At 40.2% G+C, this 26051-nt stretch overlaps 1 protein-coding gene across 4 annotated transcripts in view; it reads right to left on the minus strand.

Moving 5' to 3' along the window:
• GRM7 (glutamate metabotropic receptor 7) overlaps positions 1–26051 on the minus strand; it is a 988889-nt gene that overhangs the window by 672736 nt on the left and 290102 nt on the right. For all 4 annotated transcript variants that reach the window (XR_008381860.1, XR_008381859.1, XM_053600338.1 and 1 more), the window contains exon 2: positions 22771–22987. Coding sequence is in view for 2 of the 4 variants with exons in the window: in XM_053600338.1 (XP_053456313.1) it covers positions 22771–22987 (217 nt within the window). In the remaining 2 variants the exon portion in view is untranslated. The remainder of the gene's footprint in view (positions 1–22770; positions 22988–26051) is intronic.

A 26051-nucleotide genomic window follows, 5' to 3' on the forward strand; every position in this document is an offset into this window, starting at 1 on the left:
CAGTCTAAAGTAGAACGAGGAGAAGTGAGGCTATGATCACAACGTGCTGGTTAGAACAGTGTGTCCCAGCCTGCATAAGAGACTAATCAAGCTTCGAAACTGAATGCTTAGTGAGTGTGGCTAAAGCACATTGCACTTATTAGAGATGGTGTTCCTTATTTTAGCAATAACTAATACAAGACAAGCTGCTGTAGGACTTTAGCTTAGAGTGCTGAGTGAGGAAATATTTGAATGATCGAAAACAAAATCACTTTCTTAAGGCTCTATGACCAAGGAAACAGTGAATATTAAAATACAAAGAGCCATGTTGTCTCTGTTATTAAAACACCATCCTATTGTTCATCACTTCATTCAAAGCGTAGTCAGCTCCCATCACATTCTGCTGGGCATAACTTACTTCATTTTATAATACCCGAAATGTAATAAAATACAAAGGTCATCATGATTTACAAGACTTCTTATTTAAACACAAATGGTTGAATTCTATTCATTTCTGAAAGCCAGGTAATGCCTGGGCAAAACTGACACTTATCAATGCTAAAGCAGTAACCAGGAATCCTGGGATAAGGCACCCAGTGGTCACTTCTGAACCACCCAGGGACGGATTCAAGCAGAATCATTTTTTCTGATAGATGTCAGTGCCATGAAGTGACATCTGTTGGTTAATAAGCAGCTGCCCTGGAATTGGCTTAGAAGATGCAGGGATTTGGTATACATGGTCTAGTGGTTAGAACAGCAGACTGAGAGTTTGTGTTTCTGGGAGAGCGTCCCAGGACTGCGACTGACATTTTGGGCTGTCTTAGAATGAAAGTCAGTCTATATGACACCAGAACAATCTCTCCATTTGGGTGGAGGTGGTGGCTGGGAGGGACAGGGAGAGGCTCACCCCAGTTTGACATCCCAGAGAGAACATCTCCTGTTAACTATTGTATTATTCATTCATCAGCTAACTGGGGGAGAGGGGGCAATCTCAACACATAAATACAACAGCTACCGTCCAAAATGCTCATTAGGCTATTGGCTAAATTTGGTATGTAATGCTTCTATACTGAAAAATATTACAAGGTTACAGGCATAAGACTAAAGAATTCACATATGCTGCTGCTATAAATTTCTTCTTTTATTTCTTTTTAAAATTTCAGTTTAGTATGAGATACAGACAATTAAGTTACGTTGTTGCATTTGTTAGGTAGAGTCCAGGTTGCAGCTGTGTGCCTCACCCCAGAGTGAGCCAATACCCTAACATTGTGCCTCTTAGATAAGAACACTCCACTTCCCCTCTCTCTTCTCCCCTCCCTTCCTCCCTCACTTGAGTTTAATTGTGTTTTTCTCTTATATGGGTGGATTTTTGTTTGACTGCTGGTTTCATATTAGAATTGAATACACAGGGCACTTACTTTTCCACACTTGTGCTACTTTACTAAGTAAAAATGTTCGTCAACTCCATCCAGGTTACTATAAAAGATGTAAAGTCTCCATCTTTTTTGTGGCTGAATAGAAATTTCTTTTTAAAGTTTCTGTATTTAAACCCAGGGATAGATTATTTTCTATAAAATAAAAACTCCATAATTTAAATACCAGCTCAAGTACTTTGCCCTTAATATGCAGAGACGATTGGTTGTAAAATTATACAAAGCTCTCAGCATCAGTTCCTCTAATTCTGAAACCGAAACCATGATAATCCTCAGCCAAATCAATGGAACTTCAGGAAAACATATTACAAATAAAAGTAAGATTAATAAAGGATGACATTCTTACTGATGATAATCAAGTTTTTTTTCTTTGAAGTAAAACTATATTTCCAAATACTTGATAATTTGACTACTTTAAAAGCAAAATTTAACTTGCGATGACTGAACAAATTCATTGAGAATAAAAAATTAACTGGTAATGCCAAATAACACAAATATTGCTATTAGAAAGTAAATCTGAAAAGGCAAGTGACACAACTGAAATTTTAAACCTGTAAACAGAGCTTTAAAGGAGTGTATCATTAATATACCATGGTCAAATGATAAATGTTTTTAAATTAAGTCTCTGAAGAGACTTGTGGTAACCAGTATTTCTTTTTTTTCCCTAATGACGTGATAGTAAATAAAAGTTCTGGTATTTTAACCAGAAGTATTGATATTTAATTTTTTAAGTATACTATATTAAAATTATTAAATATACATGGTACATCAACATTACTTTTTGTTGGTAGAAATTTTCTTCTCTAGTAGTATCCAAAGCTTATCATTGCAGAAAACTCTCTCTCTCTCTCTCATCTATCTGTATGTGTGTGTGTGTATAACTTTAACCAAAAACTTAAACCAAACCTGATCCAACTAAAATATACACAAAATATAATCTCAAATGATAAATTAAATGGACAATAGAAAGTAAAATATTTCATTCTAAATTACTGTGATAGTTTTTTTTTTTCTTCTTTATTCATGGTACCACCAGGGAGCCAGAGATTGGCCTTAAAGAGCAGCTTGTATGGTGCACTTAATTCTGGAATCACTGAAGGCGTCCCACAGGGCAGTTAATTAGAAAGCATCTGGGAGGCCAAGGCGGGTGGATTGCCTGAGCTCACAAGTTCGAGACCAGCCTGAGCCAGAGCGAGACCCTGTCTCTAAAAATAGCCGGGTGTCATGGCAGGCACCTGTAGTCCCAGCTACTCCAGAAGCTGAGACAAGAGAATTGCTTGAGACCAAGAGTTTGAGGTTGGGTTTCTGTGAGCTTTGATACCAGGGCACTCTACTGAGGGTGACAAGTGAGACTATCTCAAAAAAAAAAAGCAGAGTTGGGGATGGTGAAAGAAGGTGGGAAGAATGGAAACAGACACCTAGAAAATTCCACCACAGTATCTCAGGTGAGGGATGATGAAAGTCTGGAGAGGCTATCAGTTGCGTGTGGCTTCCCAGTTCATTTCCCACGTCTCACAGCATCCCGCTGTCTCTATGCAGAAGCATACAGTGTTGATGGGTAACAGACACATGTCTCTCTTACCACTGTAAAATCCAGGTGAGCTTCTGAAGACTCCTTTTTCTTTTTTTCTTCTTTCTTTTTTTTTTCTTTTCCTTTTCCCTTTTCTTTTCTTTCTTTAACTTGTGCATATATTATATTTCTATTAACTATACTCAGACCAGGGTCCCAGTGGGCTCAACTAGACCCTCTCTCCTGGATTCTGCCTTTAAGTCAAGCACTATAAGAGATGATGAAATGCTTGGACTTTTTCACCCCAATTGCAGGCCTAACAGAAAGTGGGTGATTGTTATTAAAACAGTCTGGTATTACCTGAGTCTTAGCTATTTCACTCTTGTGAATTCCAATACATTTGTTTACATTTATTTTTTTTTTTGTAGAGGCAGAGTCTCACTTTATCACCCTTGGTAGAATGCCGTGGCATCACACAGATCACAGCAACCTCCAACTCCTGGGCTTAGGCGATTCTCCTGCCTCAGCCTCCAGAGTAGCTGTGACTACAGGCGCCCACCACAATGCCTGGCTATTTTTTTATTGCAGTTTGGCCGGGGTCAGGTTTGAACCTGCCACCCTCGCTATATGGGGCCGGTACCCTGCCCACTGAGCCACAGGCACCTCCCATTTGTTTACATTTAAATTAATTGGTTTCTTACAACTGAAATTTTTGATTTCTGATTCTTATGGCAATGTTGATGGAAAGAAGAGAAGGTGGTCTAGCTACTAACTGGACTCAAAAGAGAAAAGGGAAAATGTGACTCCAGGTGAACAGTGGTGCTGCAAACAGTAGGGATGTCACCTGGAACAGAAGACTGGGGCAGAAATGATGTTTCTTGAAAAAATGTTAACTTTGAAAAAATGTCTTGGCTTTCTTTGTTCCTTCACCAGTGCAAGGTCTTCAGAGTTATAAACAGACTAATCTTGACTCTAGGTGGTGATTTTAATTTTTGATAAACACTGAAAGAAGGGAGTGAGTTATCTATGAGATGGACACAGGGGCTACAAAAAATCCTCTGATAAAGATGACGTCAGAGTGATTTGAGCTCTGGAAGCAAGGGTAGACTGGTATCCAGGTGGGCATTTTATTTCCAAGATTATTTAAACATCTTAAAAAGGCATCAAAGGAAGTTTTTTTTTTTTTTTTTTTGTAGAGACAGAGTCTCACTTTATGGCCCTCGGTAGAGTGCCGTGGCCTCACACAGCTCACAGCAACCTCCAACTCCTGGGCTTAAGCGATTCTCTTGCCTCAGCCTCCCAAGCAGTTGGGACTACAGGCGCCCACCACAACGCCTGGCTATTTTTTTTTCTTTTGTTGCAGTTCGGCAGGGGCTGGGTTTGAACCTGCCACCCTCAGTATATGGGGCCGGTGCCTTACCGACTGAGCCACAGGTTCCGCCCCAGAATGGCATTGTGATGACCTCAACTAAATCATTCCACACAATGAGATTCTTTCTTTGAAAGCAACAAGACATTCCTACGTAGGATAATATTTAGAAATAAACATATCCTACATCAAGCACACAAAGTGAACTCAGTGTGAGTTTAAAATGACTTCCTATTCTTCCAGAGGCTTAAGGGACCTGGGCCCCCCTGGGACACACACAGAGTTAGCTTGCCTGGAGTTAAAAATTCCACAAGCCAATTCTCTGAACAATCTGCTTTCACATTTTCATTTAATTAGGGGCAGAAAGCTGAGTTCTGTGGCTCAGAACTCATTGAGACAAACACTCTGGCTGCAGTTTTGAGGACTCTGTCTCGGTACCTTGTCTGATCCTTTAAGGAGCCTCTCCCATGGCAGGACATGCTCTTCTGTCTATCCGTCACATGGTCCATCTCTAGACAGTGAGCTCTTTGAGAACCAGGCCTGGGGCATTTCATTTTTGAATCCTTAGTCTGACAGTCACAGCTGCAGTAGCAGTTTGGTGGAGAAGAAAGATGAGGACAAATAAGAATGAGGTGAAAGGGGCCGTGTCCGTGGCTCAAAGGGTAGGGTGCCAGCCCCATATGCCGGAGGTTGCAGGTTCAAACCCAGCCCTGGCCAAAAAGTAAAAAAAAAAAACAATAAAAAAAAGAATGAGGTGAAAGGAGTAGAAAGAATTAGAAGTACAGGGAGAAGGAAGATGGGAGAACAGGAGGTAACACAGACAACAAACAGGTGACCATACCACGTTGGCTTCGTGGACCCCTCACACCCACCTCTGAGGGCACCATTTCTCTCATCTGTATTAGGATGCCCCTACTCCCATTACTGTGTCTACTCTGTCTGACGTTTCACCTTCCATTCTTTCTTGTGTCTTCTCCATCCAGATTTGGGCCGTGTCATCCCATCCGAACTTCTGTTCCAAAGCCACTGATGACCTTCACATGGCAAAATACAAGGGTCAGTTCTCATCATACCTGACTTTCAATTCATCTTTTGATTTGGTCTCTGGGACACCATAATGCCTGGTTTTCTTTTCCTTTTTTTTAAATTTTTTCCTTTTATTATTTAATTTTGAATTAAGCTCATACATTTATAGGATACGATAGGATGATTTGATATGCAATGTGGAATGCTTAAATCAAACTCATATGGCCATCACCTCACTGACTTGATTTTTGTGGTAAGATATTATTTCCTGGCTTTCTTTCTAGCTCTTTAGCGGCTTCTTAGTTCATATTGCTAGACCTGTCAGCAATTCTAGACTTTGAAATATTTTGTTGGCTCAGTGCCCGGGGATGTCTTCTCTTCTGAGGTGGCTACACCTCATCTCCTGCCTTATGTATCATTTATGCGTCCACAGATCTCATGGATAGATCTGTCCCAGGGGCTTCCTGCTTAGCTCTAGATTTATACAACCACCTGCCCGCTGAGCTCCTCCTCTTGGGTTTATCGTAGACATTTCAAGCTTTCACAAGTTGAAAGTAGGGGTCTCTAGTCTTTAGTCCATTTCCCAAATGTGCTCCTCACACTTCAGCAAAAACCATTAGGATCCGTAGAGTTGTTCACAGCAGAAGCCCTCTGAGTCATACATGAATCTCCCTCAGACTCCACAGCCCAGTGATTCGCGAGTCCCAGGGGCACTGCCTTGACAATATCTTTAAGCACTTGTTGCCGTATCACACCCATTCACCCTGTTTCAAGCCATCTGCTCCCCCATTATAAATATCACAAAGGAAAACGTGTGTCTTTGTTGCTCACTAGTACACCTCAACACTGTATGGTCATTTCTTTTTTCTCTGTTCATCTCACCTGAATGTATAGGCAAGGTCTGGGTCTATCTTGTCCTCTTTTGGGATCCAGAATAGTGCTTGACACCAATAGGCACTCAATAAATATCAGTTGAATAAATGAATAATAAGAAGTAATAAGCAAAGGATAACTCCTATTATTTTTTTTTTTTTTGAGTCAGACCCTCAAGCTGTCACCCGGGGTAGAGTGCTGTGGCATCACAGCTCACAGCAACCTTCAACTCCTGGGCTGAAGCGATTCTCCTGCCTCCGCCTCCCAAGTAGCTGGGACTACAGGTGCTCCCCACAATACCTGGCTATTTTTTGGTTGCAGCCGTCATTGTTGTTTGGTGGGTCAGGGCTGGATTGGAACCCGCTCAGGTGTATGTGTCTTAGTCGTTTGAGCCACAGGTGCTGAGCCAATAACTCCTATTATTGTTATCAGCATTCGCATTATCATTATGATAATAGTCATTATAATAATCATTAGAGTAGTTAATGTTTATAGATTATTCACCATATAATGGACCCTTTGTAAGCATTTGCATTCAGTAGCTATCTCACTTATTTCCCACAAAAAGCTTTTTAAGGAAGGTATTGGTTTTATATCCATTTTGTAAACCAGGAAATGAAAGCGTAATGAGGGTAAGTGAGGATTTAAATGTTGGGATATCTGACTTTGACTTATGCTCTTAAACATTAAGAAATGGGAATCTTCAGGTACTCTGTCAATGTTTGAGGAGAGGTTGAAAATGTAAGGAAGAACAAAAAAGAGGGAATGAAAGAAGAATGAATTCTAGGTATTGAATATTTATCCACTTCCTGGGGGCAATCTCTGTCTTCCTCTGTAAAACTAGGATGCAGCTTGATTTTTATTTTTTTCCCCAGCCTGATCCCAATCACTTGGAGGGAAAGTCAGAATAAGGAAATTAGCCTCACCTTGTTCCTCTGTGTGATGAACTTACTGAGGCCTTACTGCAGAAACTGCTAAAGCAGATTGATCTTGAACCAGACAATGCTCCTGCCCTATGGAAAACATAGTTCACCTGAAACCCAGCTCCTTATAATCTAGGGGAAAATACTCATTTTTGATCTATTAAATAATTGAATCAATTTTTCTTTAACTTTCTGGTTCAAACCATGTGTCAGCTGTCTTTCTCTTTTAATTTTAATGTTTCTCATACACATAAAAAAGTCTATGAAAATCTATTTCATGTATTGACTTCATAAAACAAACCCTTTAATCTATGAGCCGAATTAGTTTAAGATTCAATTTTAAAACATAATTACATTAGGTCTTGCTTTAATAAGCACAAAAGCATTGACAACAAGAAAATCTCTAATACTACAATCTTAAAACTAGTGTCAACATTGCATATTTTTTTAACCCCTCATAAGCTTATATTTGAATTACTTAACACATATGTCTCTAACAAACTGCAATGGCAGCTTTGCCCTAACCAAACACAGGGTGGGATAAGCAATCTAGAAGAGGTAAGAAAAGAGGTAAAATTTAACTAAAAAGGGAAAGTAAATTTATGGATTGGAGATGGCAGAATTTTACTACATTAACAAATATTTGTTGCTGTTTAATATTCCCATGGGACTCTCTTGTAAGCTCTCACCGGCACTTAGACTAGAAGACAAGCCAAAAAAGTTTTAGTTTACTTCTCTAATTTTTTTTTTTTCTTTTTCTTTTCTTTTTTGAGATGGAGTCGTCTCACTCTGTTGTTGCCCCAGGCCAGAGTGAAGTGGCCTCAGCATGGCTCATAGCAACCTTAAACTCCCGGGCTGATGCAATCCTCCTGCCTCAGCCTCCTGAGTAGCTGAAACATCAGGCACAAGGCACCACCCTGCCTAACTTTTCTGTTTTTAGTAGAGGTGCATCTTGCTCTTGCTCAGGATGGTCTAAAACTCCTGAGCTCCAGGGATCCTCCTGTCTTGACTACTCAGAGTTCTGGGATTACAGGTATGAGCCACAGAGCCCAGCCTCACAGTCCCCTTTTTTAATATTTGTAGTTATTTTGAAGGAGGATATAAGCTTTCAAGTCATGACAGTAGCTAAATTAAATTTGTTGCCATCTGTGCATCAATGACAGGAACACTGCACAGGGTGGAGATGAGAAAAAGGGAACAACATGCTGGAAAAACTTCACTAAGGCAAGAGTTTGCCAGACAGCTGAGCTTGCGAAGGGCTGTTTCAGGTACAGGAAACAGCTTGAGTTAAAGCTCAGATGATGTTTGGTGTTTGGGGACTGGCTTGTCCAAGGAAATTATGGACAAAGGATAGTAACTAAATGGCTGAAATAACTCAACTACAGCCCAAGAAGAAGGGGAAAGAGGAGACGGAGAGGAGGGGAGGGAGGAGGTTGGGTGGAGGGAGGGTAATTGGTGGGAACACACCTACGGTGCATTTTACAAGGGTACATGTTAAATTTACTAAGTATAGAATATAAATGTCTTAACACAATAAAAAAAATGGCTGAGCAGAAGCTGAGTGCTGGGGGAAGAGACCAAAAGCAGAAAGGTCTTCCATCCTATTTCTCTGTGTTAGCCTACGTACTCCCTGAACTTGGGTGTTATGACAGAATGTTCACCTGCACTTAACTGCCTGCATTTCATGCTCTCCCTGACCTCCTTACAGCTGTTGGTGTCTAGCCAAGTGAACATGTGTGTTAAAAACTTCACTTTCCCGTGGATAGCATTTTCCAAACTCAGCCATACCAGGCCCTGTAAAGCTAGTTTTACTAGAAACTTTTCTTTCTGCAGTACTCTCCCCGTCGGTTTTTAAAAAGAATTTTATTAGATGGCAGGCAAGCCCCACCAGGACAGCAGTCCCTGTCCCAGCATGCACTGGCCTCCTGCCATTGTCTTTCTCAATGAGTCTTGTTTCTCCAGGGCTTCAGCACAGAATGTTCAGCCATCTTATTAAACCCATGTCCCTGCAGGGAAGAAAGCAGGAACAAGACCTGTCTTCTGTCACTTCTACATTTCAAAGAAAGTTTGTTTACTCCCATTATCAAAAACCTACAGGTTCACCTGGAGGAATTCTGGGATTGGGGAAAAAAAGGAAGAGCATTTCTTTCTGCAAACTGCTCAGTAGAAAGGAGCAAAAGCTGTTCTTTCCTTGTGAAAATGCTCCTCTCAACCCTCTGTCATCAGAAAGAGTGCTCAGATTCTGTGGAACTTTCTAGTAGAGGCGACAGATTGCCTCCCCCCCAACCCCCGTCATGATGATGTAGGGTAGAGCTAATTGTACCACCTGATGACAGGAGTCTGGCTCTTAATGAGCCTGTTTACAGATAGAAAGCTTGGAAACTTGTATTTCCTATCTTTTAAGAAAGCTAGCAGTTTATGAAATCTTCTGTAAGTACTTCAAAGTGCCATGGTTTCAGGCTGGGTGCAGTGGCTTACCCCTAGCACTCTGGGAGCCCAAGGCAGGTGGACTGCCTGAGCTCAGGAGTTTGAGACCAGCCTGAGCCATAGTGAGACCCTGTCTGTAAAAATAGCCGGGCTTTGTGTCCGGCACCTGTAGTCCCTCTAAGGCGAGAGAATCACTTAAGCCCGAGAGTTTGAGGTTGCTGTGATCTATGATGCTACAGCACTCTACCGAAGACAACAAAGTGAAACTTTGTCTCAAAAAAAAAAAAAATAGAATATATATATAATGGTTTCTTTTGAAGATCTGGTTAAAAACAAAAAGAAGATCAAAGGAAAACCAATCTTTATTGCAAAATTTTAAGAAAACTGCTTTACCTAGATTGGAACACTTTACATTATAAATCATTTATTTTCTTCTAGACATGCATTATAGGGAAATAAAAAAATCTATATTATCACTTTTCTCCTGCATATTTATTATTTATCCTTTTGTGGGAAAGAAATTCTCATAACTCTGATAGGAGTGCAGCCACTTTAGAAATCAGGTCAGAAACCAGCAATCCCCTCCCCAGTGTCCTGGAGGGGTCAAGGCCAGAGTTCCTGGAAAACCTTACCCGTGCGTCTTGACTCTCAGGATGAGCCTACAACCCTGACCCACACTAGGACAGAACCTAGGATGTGCCCTGGGTTCACTTCCCCATTTCAGCTATGCCCATAAGGCTCATAAAAGCCTTTTGCAACTGTGTGGGAGCTGAGCTGACCCCTGGTCAGTCTCCATTCTTCCTTCTCCCTCTATTAAAGTCTTTTCATGTCCCTGGACTGGCCTCTTTTCCTTTCTTGTGGACCCTCACTCCAATTCTATGCCAGAATCTCTCACTTTGGCTATCAAGATCCAGTGTTTATGTGGAGATATTTACAATAGTCCCCCCCAAATCCGTCCTGTAGAATTGTTAACCAACTGCTCCACACTCCCTTGGCCACGGCAGACAGCAGGGTGGGGGTGCTTTCCCACTAGCTTCTGAATTAAAAACCCAGATTTAAATGCCTCAATGATGTTGACAAAGACTGATCCTATCCTGTTGTTTTGCCCTGAAGAGACAGTTCCTCATCTCTGCTGCTGAATACCTGAGTATCCTCTTTTCCTCTTTCTTCCAAACATTAGCTTTCCTCTAATTTCTTAAGTTGACTCACAACCTTCCAAAGCATTCATTCCATCTTTTTTTCCCCTTTTTTTCCTGCCTGCATGCCCAATGTTAGCTTTCATTATTTGCATTCTATTTTGTTTACTGGCAATTCTCAAACATTTTTGAACAAGTGATTTAAACAGCCAATGAAGATTAAACAAACAAAAACAATTTAAAAAACCCACATGATAAAAACTTCTGAAATGGAACTAGAAACTTTATTGTTAATGATGCATGGTGCCAGTTCTGCTCTTCTGGAGCCGAAGGTAAGGTCATGATGTAAAAGGACATGTATGCATTATTTCAATGTGAACTAATCTATGCATTTATACTGAGGAGGCTGACTTCAAGGCTGAAGTTGTTTTTTAGCACATGCTCCACTGAAAACAAGTTTTTATGTTTTCACAGAATAGATGTGGAGATGAGTTCTCCCTGTGAGGGAAGTGGACACAAACCAAATAGCAAATAACAATTATCAGTCGTAAGCCCATCAAAACTGGAATCAGGCAGCTGGGCAGACACGTCTTATGCTATTGATCTGGTCGCCACCCAAAGCCATTCAGTCATCTAAGGCTGAGTGAATCTGTTTAGAGAAAATAAGCTTTGTCCAAACTTTACCCACACTGTTATGAGGAAATAGATACTTTATTTTGTTCGATAACATTAAGGGAATTTCTGGATAATATTGGATAATATTACAATCTAAAGAAAATGTATAAAGGTGTCTACTACTAAGGACTCTTGTTATGAAACATCACTGGGGTTTCGGCGCACCCACCAGGATAGTGACAGGCACAGGAGTTGCAGTGGCAGACAGAGGCATCTTTGTAGCTTGGTTCCCTGCAAGGAGAATGAGCAGCAAACACTAAGACACCCCCAAACTCCCTGTGCTTACAAGTGGGTATGTGCATGTGTGTTAAAGACAAGGGTACATTTCAGGCAAATTTGCAGATCAATACCTGGAGCTATACTGCATTGATTGGCCTCTGAAAGACGTGGGTATAGATGGTCTCAGATACTTAGATTAGTGGAAAAGAATGTTAAGAGGGGTGTGACAGACCCTTGGAGGAAATTTAGAACAAAGAAGGGTGCTCAGAATGAAATATCTCAGTTTCCTCCTGATTGGCATTTTCTGTAGGTGGGAGTTTCTGAAAAACAGCTGATGTACCAGTGTCAGGGTGTCGTATTTCAGTTGTGTAAGGAATCAAACACCTCCTGGCTCTGGTTCCCTTGGGGTGGGGGTCATTGTTCTCAGGGGTTGCCATTCACTTTTAAGGGTGGTCCTTGGTCAGCCCCACCCTCCTCTTCTGATTGCCCTCGGCCCTCCAGCCTTCTCACTTTAGCTTCTGCAATCCTCCCTGCCCCTGCTCTGCTGGGCTTTTATGTCTCACCACTCATATGTAGTCTCCAACCAGTGTCTTTTCTCTGCTCTTCTGTTTTCTCACCAAGAGATTGTTATTTAGAAGTTTAGAAACATTCGGGATATTGTTACCATTTGGCTGAGTGCCTTATGCGTAGCAAAAGATTTAGCAAAACGTACAGAATAACAATGAAATATGTCAAAGGGAATTCAGTTCAATTCTTTAAAAAAAAGCAATGATTTGGCTAATACCTATCTTCATTACAAAATGTGCTTGTTCTATTTTTTTCCTTTCAATTTACATTCAGTTCTGTCTAAGTTATCTAGCATTCTGTTCCTTAAAAACACAGTGGCCCCCTGATAGATAAATTGATGTGAGTCCTAAAGCAGAATGCAATCGGTGAGTCTAAGGTGAGGGTTTTCTAAGTTCTGTTACACTTCTTGATTCCTCACAGACCACCACTGAACAAAGCTCCCAAGAAAGAAGACTGACATCCAAATTTACGTTAGTCAATTAAAAGAGGGTAGAGTGGAATGTGTACATTCATCACCATACCTGGTATTTTTAGAAAATAGCACTCAGATGCTCCTAAGAAATGAAGCATTACTACCTTTTTTAAATTTTTTTGCAGTTTTTGGCCAGGGTTGGGTTTGAACCCACTACCTCCAGCATATGGGGATGGCACCCTACTCCATTGAGCCACAGGTGCCACCCTTTTTTTTTCCCTTTTTTGAGACTCACTTTGTCACCCCAGGTGGAATACCATGGCATCATAGCTCACAGCAACCTCAAACTCTTGGACTCGAGTAATCATCTTGCCTCAGCCTCCCACGTAGCTGGGACTATAGCAACTGCCACAATGCCCGGCTATTTTTAGAGATGGGGTCTTATTCTTGCTCAGGCTGGTCTGGAACTCCTGAGCTCAATTAATCCACCTGCTGTGGCTTCCCAGACTGCTAGGACTACAGGTGTGAGCCACCCACATCCGGCCTAAGTATTACTACTTTTTGCCAAAAAAATTAATCAGAATTATCTATAACTGCTGTACTCACTAGCATTATGACTTTGAAAGCAACATACTTCTACTTAATTACTTACCACTCATTTTAATCATAATTCTCACTTCACCCTTCTCAAGAGAATCATTTATCATCATCTTTGATGAGAAATACACCTATTATGTGTGTGTTGTTTTTTAAAATTTAGTTAAATCTAAAAGGATTACTAACACCTTAAGGAAAAAATAAACCTTTTGTGTACATGGACATTTTTAATAAGCTTTATTTTATTTTTGAGCGCTTCCCATATATACCTCTAATTTTTCTCTAAAGGAAGCCTTTATGGTGATTTCACTCCCGTATTTCTCTTTGTATATAAACTCCTTTGTAACCTATACACTACTTTATCAAAGTTGCTTCCCAATATCATGGTTTGTAGAATGTAATGATATCTAAAGAACACCTATCTAAAAAGGAGCTTGCTTGGTAATTAACGCTGACTGTAAAACGTTAAGGCAATGGAATAATACTCTTCTGATGACTATTGGTAGTATGTTTTAAGTGCTTGCTTTTAAGTCACCCAGCCAAAAGAGCAACAAGCAATATGAATAACTGGGAACAGACAGATTTGGAGCTGCTCAAGGTCAAAGTATTTCAAAGTCAGTCAATGCTACTGTTACTGCCAGAGTCACTGATCTCTGCCGTCCTTCAGGTGGCCTCAGAGCACTAATGCAATTGGTGTGGGGCTTTGTAGACTTTTCTATAATCTCTTAAAAGATTTAACAGCAGGTATCCATTTGCCAAGTTAAAGGAAAACAGATCCCTTTGTAGGTCTCCAAGAGGCTACATTTACACTCAATTTGTTCAAAATAAAAAACAGTTTAGGAAGCAGTGCAAGTCTAACAAATACTGTAGATATTTCGCAAGCAGCCAATTATTACTTTGACTTTTCTTGGTCTGGCGTTCCTGCCTGTTTTTGAGATCTCTCCATGTGACTAACTTCAGTACCTACCTTCATGCATCCGTTTTAATGACCATTGCAATTTTTTTACTGAGCACAGTTCCAATCCTTCTCCCCTTTACTTGTCTGCTCTGATGGAATGGAATACTTGGAAGCCTCTGGCAAAGGCAACCAAAAGGAAGCACCGCTCATACACTTTGATCACCCAAGTTTTGATTAGAGCATGGAAATTACATTGAGAAGTCGCCTTAGAGAGACTCAAAATCAAGATGCCCTACTTTCCCACAGCTGAAACACAGGGAAATGTCATAAGTAGCTAATTTACTTTCCCTGACAAGATACTGAAATTTGAGCATCATGATGTAAGTGGAGGGCATATTGGGTGCACTTGACTTTAGTGATGACATTGGACACTTAAATAATTTTTTACTACTCTGAAATTTTTGGCTACCCTAGACCTGGCTACTCTTGACCTTTGAAACTTGTTCTGTGTGCTTTCTGAGCTCAATGATACTTCTACTGAAATTTATCTCCCTTGCTAATGGCTATCAAAACTGATGATATTCAGGACAAGGAATCTCTCCCAATGAACAGTTTTGTAAAGACTGGGAAGAGATAGCTTCACCTTGCCGGCTGAATGCATCTTCATTAAATAGAGAGAATAGACTAAACTTTCTGCCTTTATCGTTTATGAGTTATAATGATACTTTTACAAAAGCATGATTACTTCCCAAGTAAGCTATCACAGGACAATAATGGTCTTCCCTTCACCCAGCTGACCAAGAAACTCTATTGTTCAGTCCAAACCTCCATAGCTGAGACTCTGCTCCTCTATTTAAAGATGAGCTAAGTTCTTTTACACTGCATCTTGAACTTCTATGCCAGAATCCCATCTCTTTTCTCTTCTTAGCACATGCATCATAAGGCAGTTATTCCCAAGTAGGCGGGTAAAGGAGGGGTTCACTTTATGTCCAGATCTTTTCATATCCTCCCATGTTTCTCCGTGAAGGAAGGTGGAACAGATAAGAAGGAATTGTGAAAGATATGTTGCACAATTTCTTTCCTTTTTATTTTGTTTCAGGATATTAAGGGGTACACGTGTTTTGTGACGTACTTTGTTTTTGCACAGATTGAGTCAAGGTTATAAGCAGGCCGTGTGCTTGCTCACCAGGCAGTATGCTTACTTTTGCACTATCTCCTTGTGCAGCAAATTCTGTCCTTATCTATGTCTAGTACCATGATGACAATGACAGTCTATAACTTGGGAAGACTATAGACTGGGTTCCTCAGTCTATAATTGAGGAACCCATCAATTGCAATCAGTATGATATGCTTCTGAGAATTATCTCAACAAAGAGTGTTTTCTCATTAAATAAGTGATGACTTTGCAACCCAGAGAAGCAATGTGTTAGTTCCCCATGAGTTGCCAAAGGAGTTAGTGTCAGACTCTTGGCTGAAAGCTAGAATATTTTCCAGAATGGTTACCATGTTGCCTGGAAGAGAATTTTCCATCACATTCATTCCAGAGTCATACATTTTTTCCAAAGCAATAGTATTTCTTTTATACCATTCAAAAATTCAATCACTGTCAAACAATCCTATTCGAGAGTTTGAACATGCTTCTTTCATCCTAAAATGTCATCCACAACTGCCTTAGGTCACCTTGTCTGGCTAACTCCTAAATTTTACCTTTGGATCTTAGTTGAACATCTACCGTCTTCTAGACTCTTCCTTTGTAGCATGCCCCATCCAGGCTGCATCCATTTCTCTGTATTTTTCCATCCTTTGAAAGCATAGATACATTTTTGCTCTGTTGTTGTTACTATTATAAATATAATTTGTCATTACCCTGGAAGGTACTCAGATAGACATTGCATAAGCATAAGTCATATCACCAGGTCTCTCATCCCATCTTTCCCTTCTATAACAAATTAGTGATCACTTCAGAAAATCATAATTGTAAAAACTTCTGACAGGTTCACTGTACCAACTACAGCCTTAGGGTCATTGCCACTTATATGTATATCATTAATACAGTATTATTTTAAGTTCTATGTGCCTTTATTTAACCTAGTCTCTTTGGGGCACTGTCCTGGGCATAGAGCACTGAATGTCAAATACCACATACTTTTTGTCCACAAGAATCTTACTTTCTAATGGGAGGGGATAACCAGGCAGACGGTTATAATGAAATGCAACAAATTTATGATGAACTTATGTACAGGGTACCCTGGAACTCATAGAAGAGACATTCCTAATTATATTAGGGAAACTTGAACGCTACCAATAGAAGTCAAATCTATTGAGAGATTAAGTGGAAAAATCATTTGCAGAATCACTGGGGAGGCCAGGGAAGCAAAATCAGAAAATAATCAGAAATAAGGCCCCCCCAATAAAAAATGCTCAGAAATTATTCCACAGAACCAATCTGGCTGGCTGGGCACTGCTGATGTTCCTCCTGGAAGTGGGGGTTAGAGAATATGCTATTGCTGGCTGCTGAATACATCTACCCAGGAAAAATGGATATTACCTCGGCTGACTACAAAATGGGTTTCCATTGTGCCCATTTCTTTGTGTCTTTAGATCTGGATTCATTTGTGGCAGGTATATCTGGTTAGCCAAGACTTTGTTAATAACTGTGCCCTACCTTCGGGGGTGGGGGGTGGGAGCATGGATATCTGGTCTTAATATTTATCCAGTGATACAGCTTGTTCTCTCATCAAAATCTGTATAATTTCTCACTTCCTATTAATTTATTAACAAAAAGAGATGTAAAAATGTTGTGCTGTTAAAGAGGATAAATAACAACATCCCAATCCAAAATAGGACCATGTAAAGGAAAACTTGGCAAGAGATAGCTTTCTCCAAGGTGTTGTGTTTTGAAAAAGTAAACTGGAGTTAGCTGGTAGTCCAGGGAAAAAGCAGAACATTCACAAAATATAGAGTATCCTGATACACAGAAGGTTGGATCCCACAGAAGTGGGATAAAGTCTATATGTATGGGAGCGTCAGGTAGGCATTAAAGAAGGTAAATATGGCAGGGTGATTGGGTATTAAGGCCAACACCAGGTCATGGAGGACCTTATGTTCCCTGCGAGGCACCTTTTCCTTAATCCTCTGCAGAATGGGAAGCCAGGCAGAGATACTGAAATCACTGTCTAGGTGTTTCAGAAAGATCATCCACATAGCAACACAGATTCTGTGTCAGAGGGCTTGTTCCAAAAGAGGGGATAACTAATGCTGTAAGTCAAGGTAAATAAAATGGATCTCAGAGCCAATCGTAATGATGACAGGAAGACGGAGGACATTCTCAGGAGGGGCTGACGAATCGAGCCAGGTTAAAATCTACAACGTGGTGCTAAATTCTGGGAACACAAACACAAATCAAATGCAAAGACTTTTTTGAAGAGCATACATTTGAGGTTAAACACACCTAGAGATAGACAATATTATAAGAATTTTGTGATTTTATGTACTTAAATCAGGCCTTCAAATGTTTAATATCTCTACTTAAGCTAGGAGACCACCAAAGACCTCTTGAGGGATAGAATCTATCAAATTACTAAAATGTGTCAGAGTTTTCCATACTCACCAAGACACAGACAGAAAGAAAACAAAGGGAAAATCCTTGAGTTCAACATAGTTGGTGGTATGAGAAATTAGAGCTTTGGTGATATTGGAGTGCTGTTAGTGTTGTGTGGAAATAGCAAGAGGAAAGAATGGTGTAGACTGGAATTGTGAGGAACTGTAGAAAACCACAGAAAATGACTCCAGGGTATAATTTCTTGTGGCCTACTAGCAAAATTACATATTGTAAGAACTTCCTCGACATGCTTGCTTTTATCCTAAAAGGCAAAAGAAAAAAATACAGTTCATCCTTTTCTTAGGGAGTGATGATTAAATGTCTTCCATACTCTAGGAATTATGCTAGATCATAGGAACGCAAGACAATACCCTCACTCTCATGGAGCTTGGAATAAGCTGGTGGAGGGCGGCGCCTGTGGCTCAGTGAGTAGGGCGCTGGCCCCATATGCCGAGAGTGGTGGGTTCAAACCCAGCCCCGGCCAAACTGCAACAAAAATATAGCCGGGCATTGTGGCGGGTGCCTGTAGTCCCAGCTGCTCGGGAGGCTGAGGCAAGAGAATCGCATAAGCCCAAGAGTTAGAGGTTGCTGTGAGCCATGTGACGCCACGGCACTCTACCCAAGGGCGGTACAGTGAGACTCTGTCTCTACAAAAAAAAAAAAAAAAAAAAAAGGATAAGCTGGTGGAAACTGATGATTGGCAATGTGTCTAAAGAAATAGGGCATCACAGTGCATGGACATCCCGTAATAAGCAAATCCAACCTAGTACCTGAGGTCTAAAGCAGTGAAGTCTAGATAATAATTAGTAATAATAAATCAAATCTTCAACTAAGCATTCTAGAAAAGAGTATTCTAGGTCAAAGTGAACTATTAATTAAAAAGACATTGTAGGGTTTTTCTGAATAATAATTACTTTGTAAGACCAATTGAAATAGAACTACATTAAGTGATTGCTATGAGATACCAAAATGATAGATCAAATGTTCTTTTAGGTTTTGAAAAGCTGGCATGTATGATGATAGCATGGCTGTAACAAATCACTACTATTCGAGCTATATTGTGAAGCACCAGTTTCCATGGAGTCCCCTTGAAAATTGACTGACAGACTGTAGGAGTCATATGCATAGTCTTCACTCTTCTAATCTTTGAATCACATTTGCTTCAGAGGATCTGGAATTTATTAGTACCATATGTTATCATGGACATTTGTCTTGACCCTCACTTAGGAAAAGAAGTCTTTATGTTTAATTTAGGTCATTTATGTTGACCCTGAATTTTAAAGCACATTGGGAGTGAATTTTCTCTCATTTTCTGCAATATTAAGAAATAAATTGCTTTTTTTTTTTTTTGCCATTGCATGTATTTCTGTTCAGTAAACTGGGCAATGTATGCAAATATGACTGTTTTACAAAATCTCATCATCTGAGAAAATCATATTACAGTCCTTTTTGAAAGTTCAACAAAGAACAGCAAGTGTGCATATTTAAATTTGCCAGAAGTATGCAAGAGAGAATTATTGAGGTTTTCATTGACAGCTTAGAAAAATTGTGCCTAGACCTCCATGGTTTAAGCCAATTATATGGTCCCTAGTAGAGGAGAGTTTCTTTTCTCTGAAGCATTGTCTTGATTCGTTCTATCTGGAGCAACAATGGAGCACTCACCCACTCACTGAAACCACGTCATGGTGGAGGTGCTCCAGGCCCTGGTTTATAAGGAGCCTCTGCTTCAGGGTTTAATTGTCAAGTAAAATTTGGAACTAAGCATTCCAAAAGAATGAAGCCATTCGTAAAGGAGAAGAATCACAATCTGAAAGTCAAACTGTTCAGAGAACATGGAAATAAATCCTTCCAGCCTACCAGCAGTACACAGAAACATTATTGAACCTATGCGCACAGGCACACTCACTCTCTCTGTGACACACTCACCACGCACACAGTCTTACACACGCACCCCACACGTGCACAGGATAACTCAAATATCTCACTGCCTTCTCTTCTTATACTTCTTATGTGGTGAAAGCATCTTAATAAGAATAATAATTGAGCTTATAAAATAAATGACTTTGTAACTACAACTAAAGGTGGGTAACCTCTATCACTCTAGCTAGTTCCAAACATTTCAAACTCAAATAGTAACTGTGCTTGTTGACAGGAAACCAGAGTGCTGTGTTGTTGTCCTGTATTGTTGGGTACTGAAGGCTTCTCCATATACCTTCTTGTTTATTTTACCAACCTGATGGAGCAGGCATCATTAATCTCAAACCTTGTATGAGGAAAGTCAAGCTTGAAAAGTTCAATCATATCTCAAAATTTTTAGAGTAAGGATGCAATGGCATTCAGATCTTTCTGACATTATAACCACTTGAATGTCACAGCGCCTCACCTACCCACACAGACTGAGCTTGAATGTGTGTGTGTGTGTGTGTGTGTGTGTGTGTGAGAGAGAGAGAGAGAGAGAGAGAAAGTATTTGGTTCTAACGTCACCAGGCAAGGAAAAAAGCAAACATTTAAAATTATCTCAGAGAACTCCCTTATATCCCCCAAATTCCAATAGATCAAGTTTTTCTTTTATTTCCTTATTTTTTGAGGAATGAAGAATGTATCATTGTTTCTTTGCTCATGAAGAAGAAGTCGGATTCATTTTAGAGGTAGTTGGATATAAATATGTATCTTTAAATATAAGCATCACCTTTGGAGAATCAAGATACTCAGAGTACAAGAGCCCCATAGAAACTGACTGAATGAATCTTTCATTTTCTAGGTTTTGTCTAGATCATACCCAGACTGAGAAGACTTACCCCACACCATGAAATTATGATAAATTATAATTCCCTCCCCTTTCCTTCCTTTCTCTTCCTTCTTTCATTTCTTCTGTCCTTCTTCTAGAGAAGGGATGCTTCCTAGGCACGTAAGTAAAGCCATTTGAATTAATTGCACGTATGAGACAGTTCCAATGAATTTTATTATAAATATACATCAAATATCAAAATATTAAGAAGAACTAATCTTTGCGACATCTCCTAAACCTTCAAAGTTCTCTTGCATTTCTGCAGCACCAGCTGGCTTTTTACCTACTCTCTTTCTGAAGGGGAAAGTCTCTAAGATGGAAAGATTTAATTCCATCGCTACCATCTTCATGTTTTTAGTTGGTGCATTTCAATGTAGAATTAGCTAAGACTATAAGCTGGGGTGTTCATACCATAGTGTGAGGGCTTTTCCTTATTGCAGAATCATTATATAGAAAATTCTGATATTATCTCTTAAGTTTTCACCAAATGACACCAGGAAAAAATAAATAATGATATGAAATTCACAAATTCACCACTGACCTGTGCATACAGTACAATCTTTTATACACACTCAGAGAAAACATAAGCATCTTTATCCTAAGGCAAGGAAAATAGTCCTTTACTGAATAATCAACCATGACTTTGAATTCATGAATACCATACATCTTGTAACTGAAAGTATTCTTCTTTTGTTTTATCCGGTCCAAAGTTAAGTGTTCAATTTGGGACCCACTTTCAGCAATTATGTAGTGCAAAATGGCCTCCGAACCTTATCTCTAAACTATATCTCACTATTTTACCCATATTTTTCTCTTCATTTTATCTATTTGCTTCTATTGTGATATTTTAGCTATTTTTCTAAGTCAGCCTCAAGCCTTATTTTTATCAGAGGAGAATTCAAAGAAACAAAGAAATAAAAGCAGGAGTCACCAAAAATGATTAGGTATCTTTATGAGTATTCATGAAGTCTACCGTCAATGAGCACTGTAGATCACAGCACACTACAAGACCAGAGAGCTAAGATTCTTTTCCTGTTCAGAAAGTCTCTAACTGAACTATTACACAATTTACACAGCTGGGGCTACAGTCATAAAGGAGACAGACATGGTCTCCTGTTAAAGTCTGGGGGATGAGATGGGAAAATGAAACAATCAAGAAATTAGACCAACCTGTAATAAGAGCTGTAGGAAAACAAGCTAAAAACAGATGGCCAAGCCAGCGCGATGATGAAAGGTTTTGAGAGGGTGTATGTTTGTGTTTGAACCCAGATCTGGTGTTTAGGATGAGACGTGCCAATGATTCAGAGCTATCGAGTCAACAGTGTTACGTCAGAAAAGAGAGAATGAGAGTGACCCAGCTCTCCTGTGAATTTCTGGAAATTGTGGCTAACAATGACTTTAAAAGATGCAGGATTTACAAACAAGCCCTCTCTTCCTTCCCCTCCATGTACACACCTGTGGATCATAGGCTGAAGCTTTACATGTCAGAAAATGTCTGTCCTTGGACAAGCACAGCTGTGTCTTTAGGACCGATGACATCCTTCCCCATGAAATGGACATCTGTTTCCATTGCTTCTATTGTTTGTTTGCTCTTACAGTCAGTTAATGTCCTAGGCAATGGCAATTTGGATTGGATGACATTCTTACAAACAAAACCGAAGACCTGACTTTAGGATAAGAACTGCTACAAGAATGTCCAGGGTATGTTTGTATACATTTACTATAGCCAATATATCCAAATAAGGAAACCTGAGTATTTATCATCAAGATTCCCAAGTGGGAGAATTTGGTCTCATTTTTCAAAATCTGCGCAGTGGAAGACAGCTGGACAAACATTTGAACCTATCACTTCCAATTTGAGCTCAATAAATAAACATAAAAGAATCCTCTCCAAGTGCGTCTAAATAAAACTATCTCAAAATAATCTCAGGTTTCAAAGACTTTTTGCATTCTTCTGCCTGGATAATTTTTTAATTCTGTTTGGGCCAAGTCATTCAGAGGCATCACTGTGATTCTTTGAAATCACCGTGGCACTGGGATTGGGGTCGCATCATTCTAAGCAATTCTCCCCATTTTTGAGAGAGGCAGAGCATCTGCAGAGAGGCACATTTAGCCACATTTTTCCCAAGTTTCCATTCTCAGGCTGGAATCCACCATATTACCTACAAGGCAGTGTTATAAATGAAGACTTTTTGGATATATTCCACAGGGCTTTGGGGATGTGAGAGTGGGGATAGGATGATTATTTGTAGTGTTTATTTAATGAATTCTGAAGAGAACCCCATAAACCACAGATATTCGAAGAAGGCCAACTTGACCATTGCAAACTCTTCCTACCTGCCTCTTTGGAAATCTGCGTGAAGGACTCCACACCTTTCTCTCCATAGCTTCCTTCGGATGCGAGAGTAGACACATAATTCCAGCCAAGGGCCTTTACGATGTCCACCATGGCCTGGGCTTGGAAGGAATCAGGGGGCACCACCCGAGAGAAGAAGTCGTAACGCCGGTCGTCACTCAGTTCAGGTGCTGTTGACGCGTAACTGATCTGGGGAATCTACAGAAACAGGAAAGCACTACATGAGAATCATCATCAGGATGGCATGTTTACACTCGTGACAATCCCTCAAAACACAGGGCTTTGGCAGCAAGGGAGACATGTGTTTTGGTGAAACTTGCTGTGTAATTGTTTTCCACTTAGACGTAACCATCTGCTTCTTAACACGAGCATATTATCTTTGTGGCTTGCCTTTTATTTTCTCAGCTTAGGGAGAGGAAATGAGGAGGTCAGCATTAGAACTACAAGGTCTGGGTCATGCTTGTTTGGAAGAAAAGGATTCATAAGCATTCTAAAAAACATTGTGTATCAAGCTTCACTTCTCATAAACTCATAAATAAAAACACAACAGCCTAACGGAATTATATAGAGAGATTGGTTGAAGTGGCACAGCTTGCAAATATTGGTGAATGTCACTAACCATCCAACATTGATTGACTGCTGGTGGCCTGCAAGGAAATAGCTAAGTAAGTTGCATCATTACCAAATTTACTCTTCACAAGAATGTTATAAAGTAGCTCTGTAACACCCTTAGCTCCAGACAAGTGGGCTCCCCTTCCCCCAAAGCCTTCACTCCAGGGGTTCTTACATTTGGGGGGCCTCCTATGAAATTTTCCAAGTTCTGTTTGCAATTCCAATTATGAGCTGGCAGTCCTGTCTGGGGGAAGCCCACCAAGGCCTCTGATTCCCAGCTTTTCCCTTTTGGGACCTCCTGACTCTCTGCCCTACATGGCATTAAGCAAATGTCTGAAGGAGCTCTAGAACTTGGGCCTATGGTGTCATCCTAGGGCCCTCACAGAAAGGCCCTGAACAATAAAAAAATTACTCCCTTTAGCCAGTGTAGTATTTATTTCTTAAGATCACATGAGATAAGGCTACCAGAGTAGCCTGACATATTGATTTTATTTAAATCAAAAGGTATATGGAAAAGTTGCACAAAAAAAAAAAAAAAAATGTTTGCCTGGGGTGTAACGTCCCCTAAGGGCAGTCCTGAAGTAGTCACAGAGGGAGAACCTGGGTTAGGACCGAAACTTCAGGACTGTTATTCTAGTTACCCCAGCAAAGCACTGAGCAATCTCCACCACCACCACCATACACCTCTTCTACTTTGCTTTAGACAGCAGTACACAATAATTGGTGCAACTTACATGCATAAGAATGATCGATTTCATAAAATTCTGCTTGCAGACTCTCTCAGAACATATCCCTGTTTACTCACACTGGTTTCTCTGGTAACTAACAGTCACTTTTGGTCTTTGCTCAGACAAAACCCAACTGTCCAGTTTGGCCCAAACATGCCAAAGCTGTACTCCAGTTGACTCCTTGAGCCTTAAAATCCTACTACTGTTAGCCTGTTTATCTGTGCACTTTGCCTAGAGGGTACCCATGTGCCATTGTTGAAGGCTGGCTACCACCTCTGTAAAGATCATTTCTCCTCTGTATTAGATCATTTCTCTAATGCCTGGCATTAGAGTTAAGCCATGGCCCCAGGGATGGCCCCCATCTCCATGCTGTCGGTCCATGTTGCAGTTCAGCCATACGACCATAGGAGGGCAGGCTTTCTGTCTCTGACCCACAGCCCAAAGCCCTTGGGAGAAAGCCTGTGTGTCTGTGGGTGGGTCTTTACCTGAGCAACTCTTCAACCACGGGGGTAATCAAGCATAGTGGAAATAAAATGGGATTTGGTATTGACACGGTCTGGGATCAAAGGTTGGTATTTCCATTTGCTAGTGTTTACTTTGGTGAAGTTATTTCGCCTCAGTGAGCTTATTACATCATTTGTCAACGGTTCTGCAAAGCAGCGATAATGAATGTGGGTTCTAAGCATGAAGTTGGAACAGAGTGAATGTTTAAAACATGGGGTGATAATAATCAAAATGGAAAATAGTATGTTTTCCTTACTCCAGTTAGCCATTCCTCACACTTGCCTTCCCAAGTTTCCTGACATGTTATTATATTCTCCTTCTCGCCCAAAGGCAAGAAAATATTTTTTACGTATTTCTATCATGGTTGCTTTAGGGGTAATATCTGCTATTTAGTCAACTCTTTATTTTCTGCTAGTCATGTCCTAAAAGTTTTATAGCCATTGCCTTACCTAATCATCAGCAAATACTCTATGCTATCCAATACTACGTTAAACTATATTATGCTATTAGTAACTTGTTTTACAAAACAGGAGATTGAAGCTTGGAAGCAGAGCATGACCTCACCTCAGGTCACCAAGCTCTAAAAAAGAGAATGCTATTCAAATCCAAAACTGTCCAAGGCAAGTGTCTGAACTCTTGCTCACAAAAATGACTTTGCTGAATTGTTGCTAAAATATTCTAAAAATAAGCACAAAGCAAGAAAAGCCAGTAGATGGTTGAAGTCCAGGCCAATTTCTATTCACAGCACTGACTACATAGCAACTAAAAGTTGTTTCACTGGTCAGTCTCAGACTTCGGTTCAACCATTTTATTTAAATGCCTTGAAAAAGCTTATATAAATATCTTAATAGTTACCCCTGTGTCATTTGTAGTTTGGAGATTGTAAGTTTGGACAAAGAAAATATCAACTGTATATTTAAAACATTCAGGCAGAAAAAAAAAGGGGGGGATAGAGAGAAGGAGGAGGAAGGGCGAGGCTTTCCCTCCTACAAAATAAAAAGAAGCCAAGCATGTCCATACATTTCCATCAATTTCAACTTGTGGAATTGTGAAAGCGTCATGCTGTCGCACAGATGTCTTTCCTGCCAAAATCCCTTTCTGCCTCTGAAAGAACGCTAAGAAAGATGCACCCCGCCCTCTACTTAAATTTGCATTCATGCAGGTGCCATAAAATCTCCGAATTGTGAAGTGCCCCCAGTGCAAATGCATTTCTAAACTGTGCCCCCAATTTGAGTGAGGAAAATCCTGGTGAAACAGGTTTCTTTCCTCTCAAAAATGATTGCTGTCTGTGATCTATCCCTTCCCGTGTAAATAAAAAATATCCCCTGGCTTAAGACCCCTATTTTTCTTCAGGCGCATGCACTATCCTCTATCCAATGATACTGATTTCTACACTATGCATATAATGATGCGAGAAT

This window comes from Nycticebus coucang, chromosome 8, assembly GCF_027406575.1.
Source record: "Nycticebus coucang isolate mNycCou1 chromosome 8, mNycCou1.pri, whole genome shotgun sequence".
Lineage (NCBI taxonomy): Eukaryota > Metazoa > Chordata > Mammalia > Primates > Lorisidae > Nycticebus > Nycticebus coucang.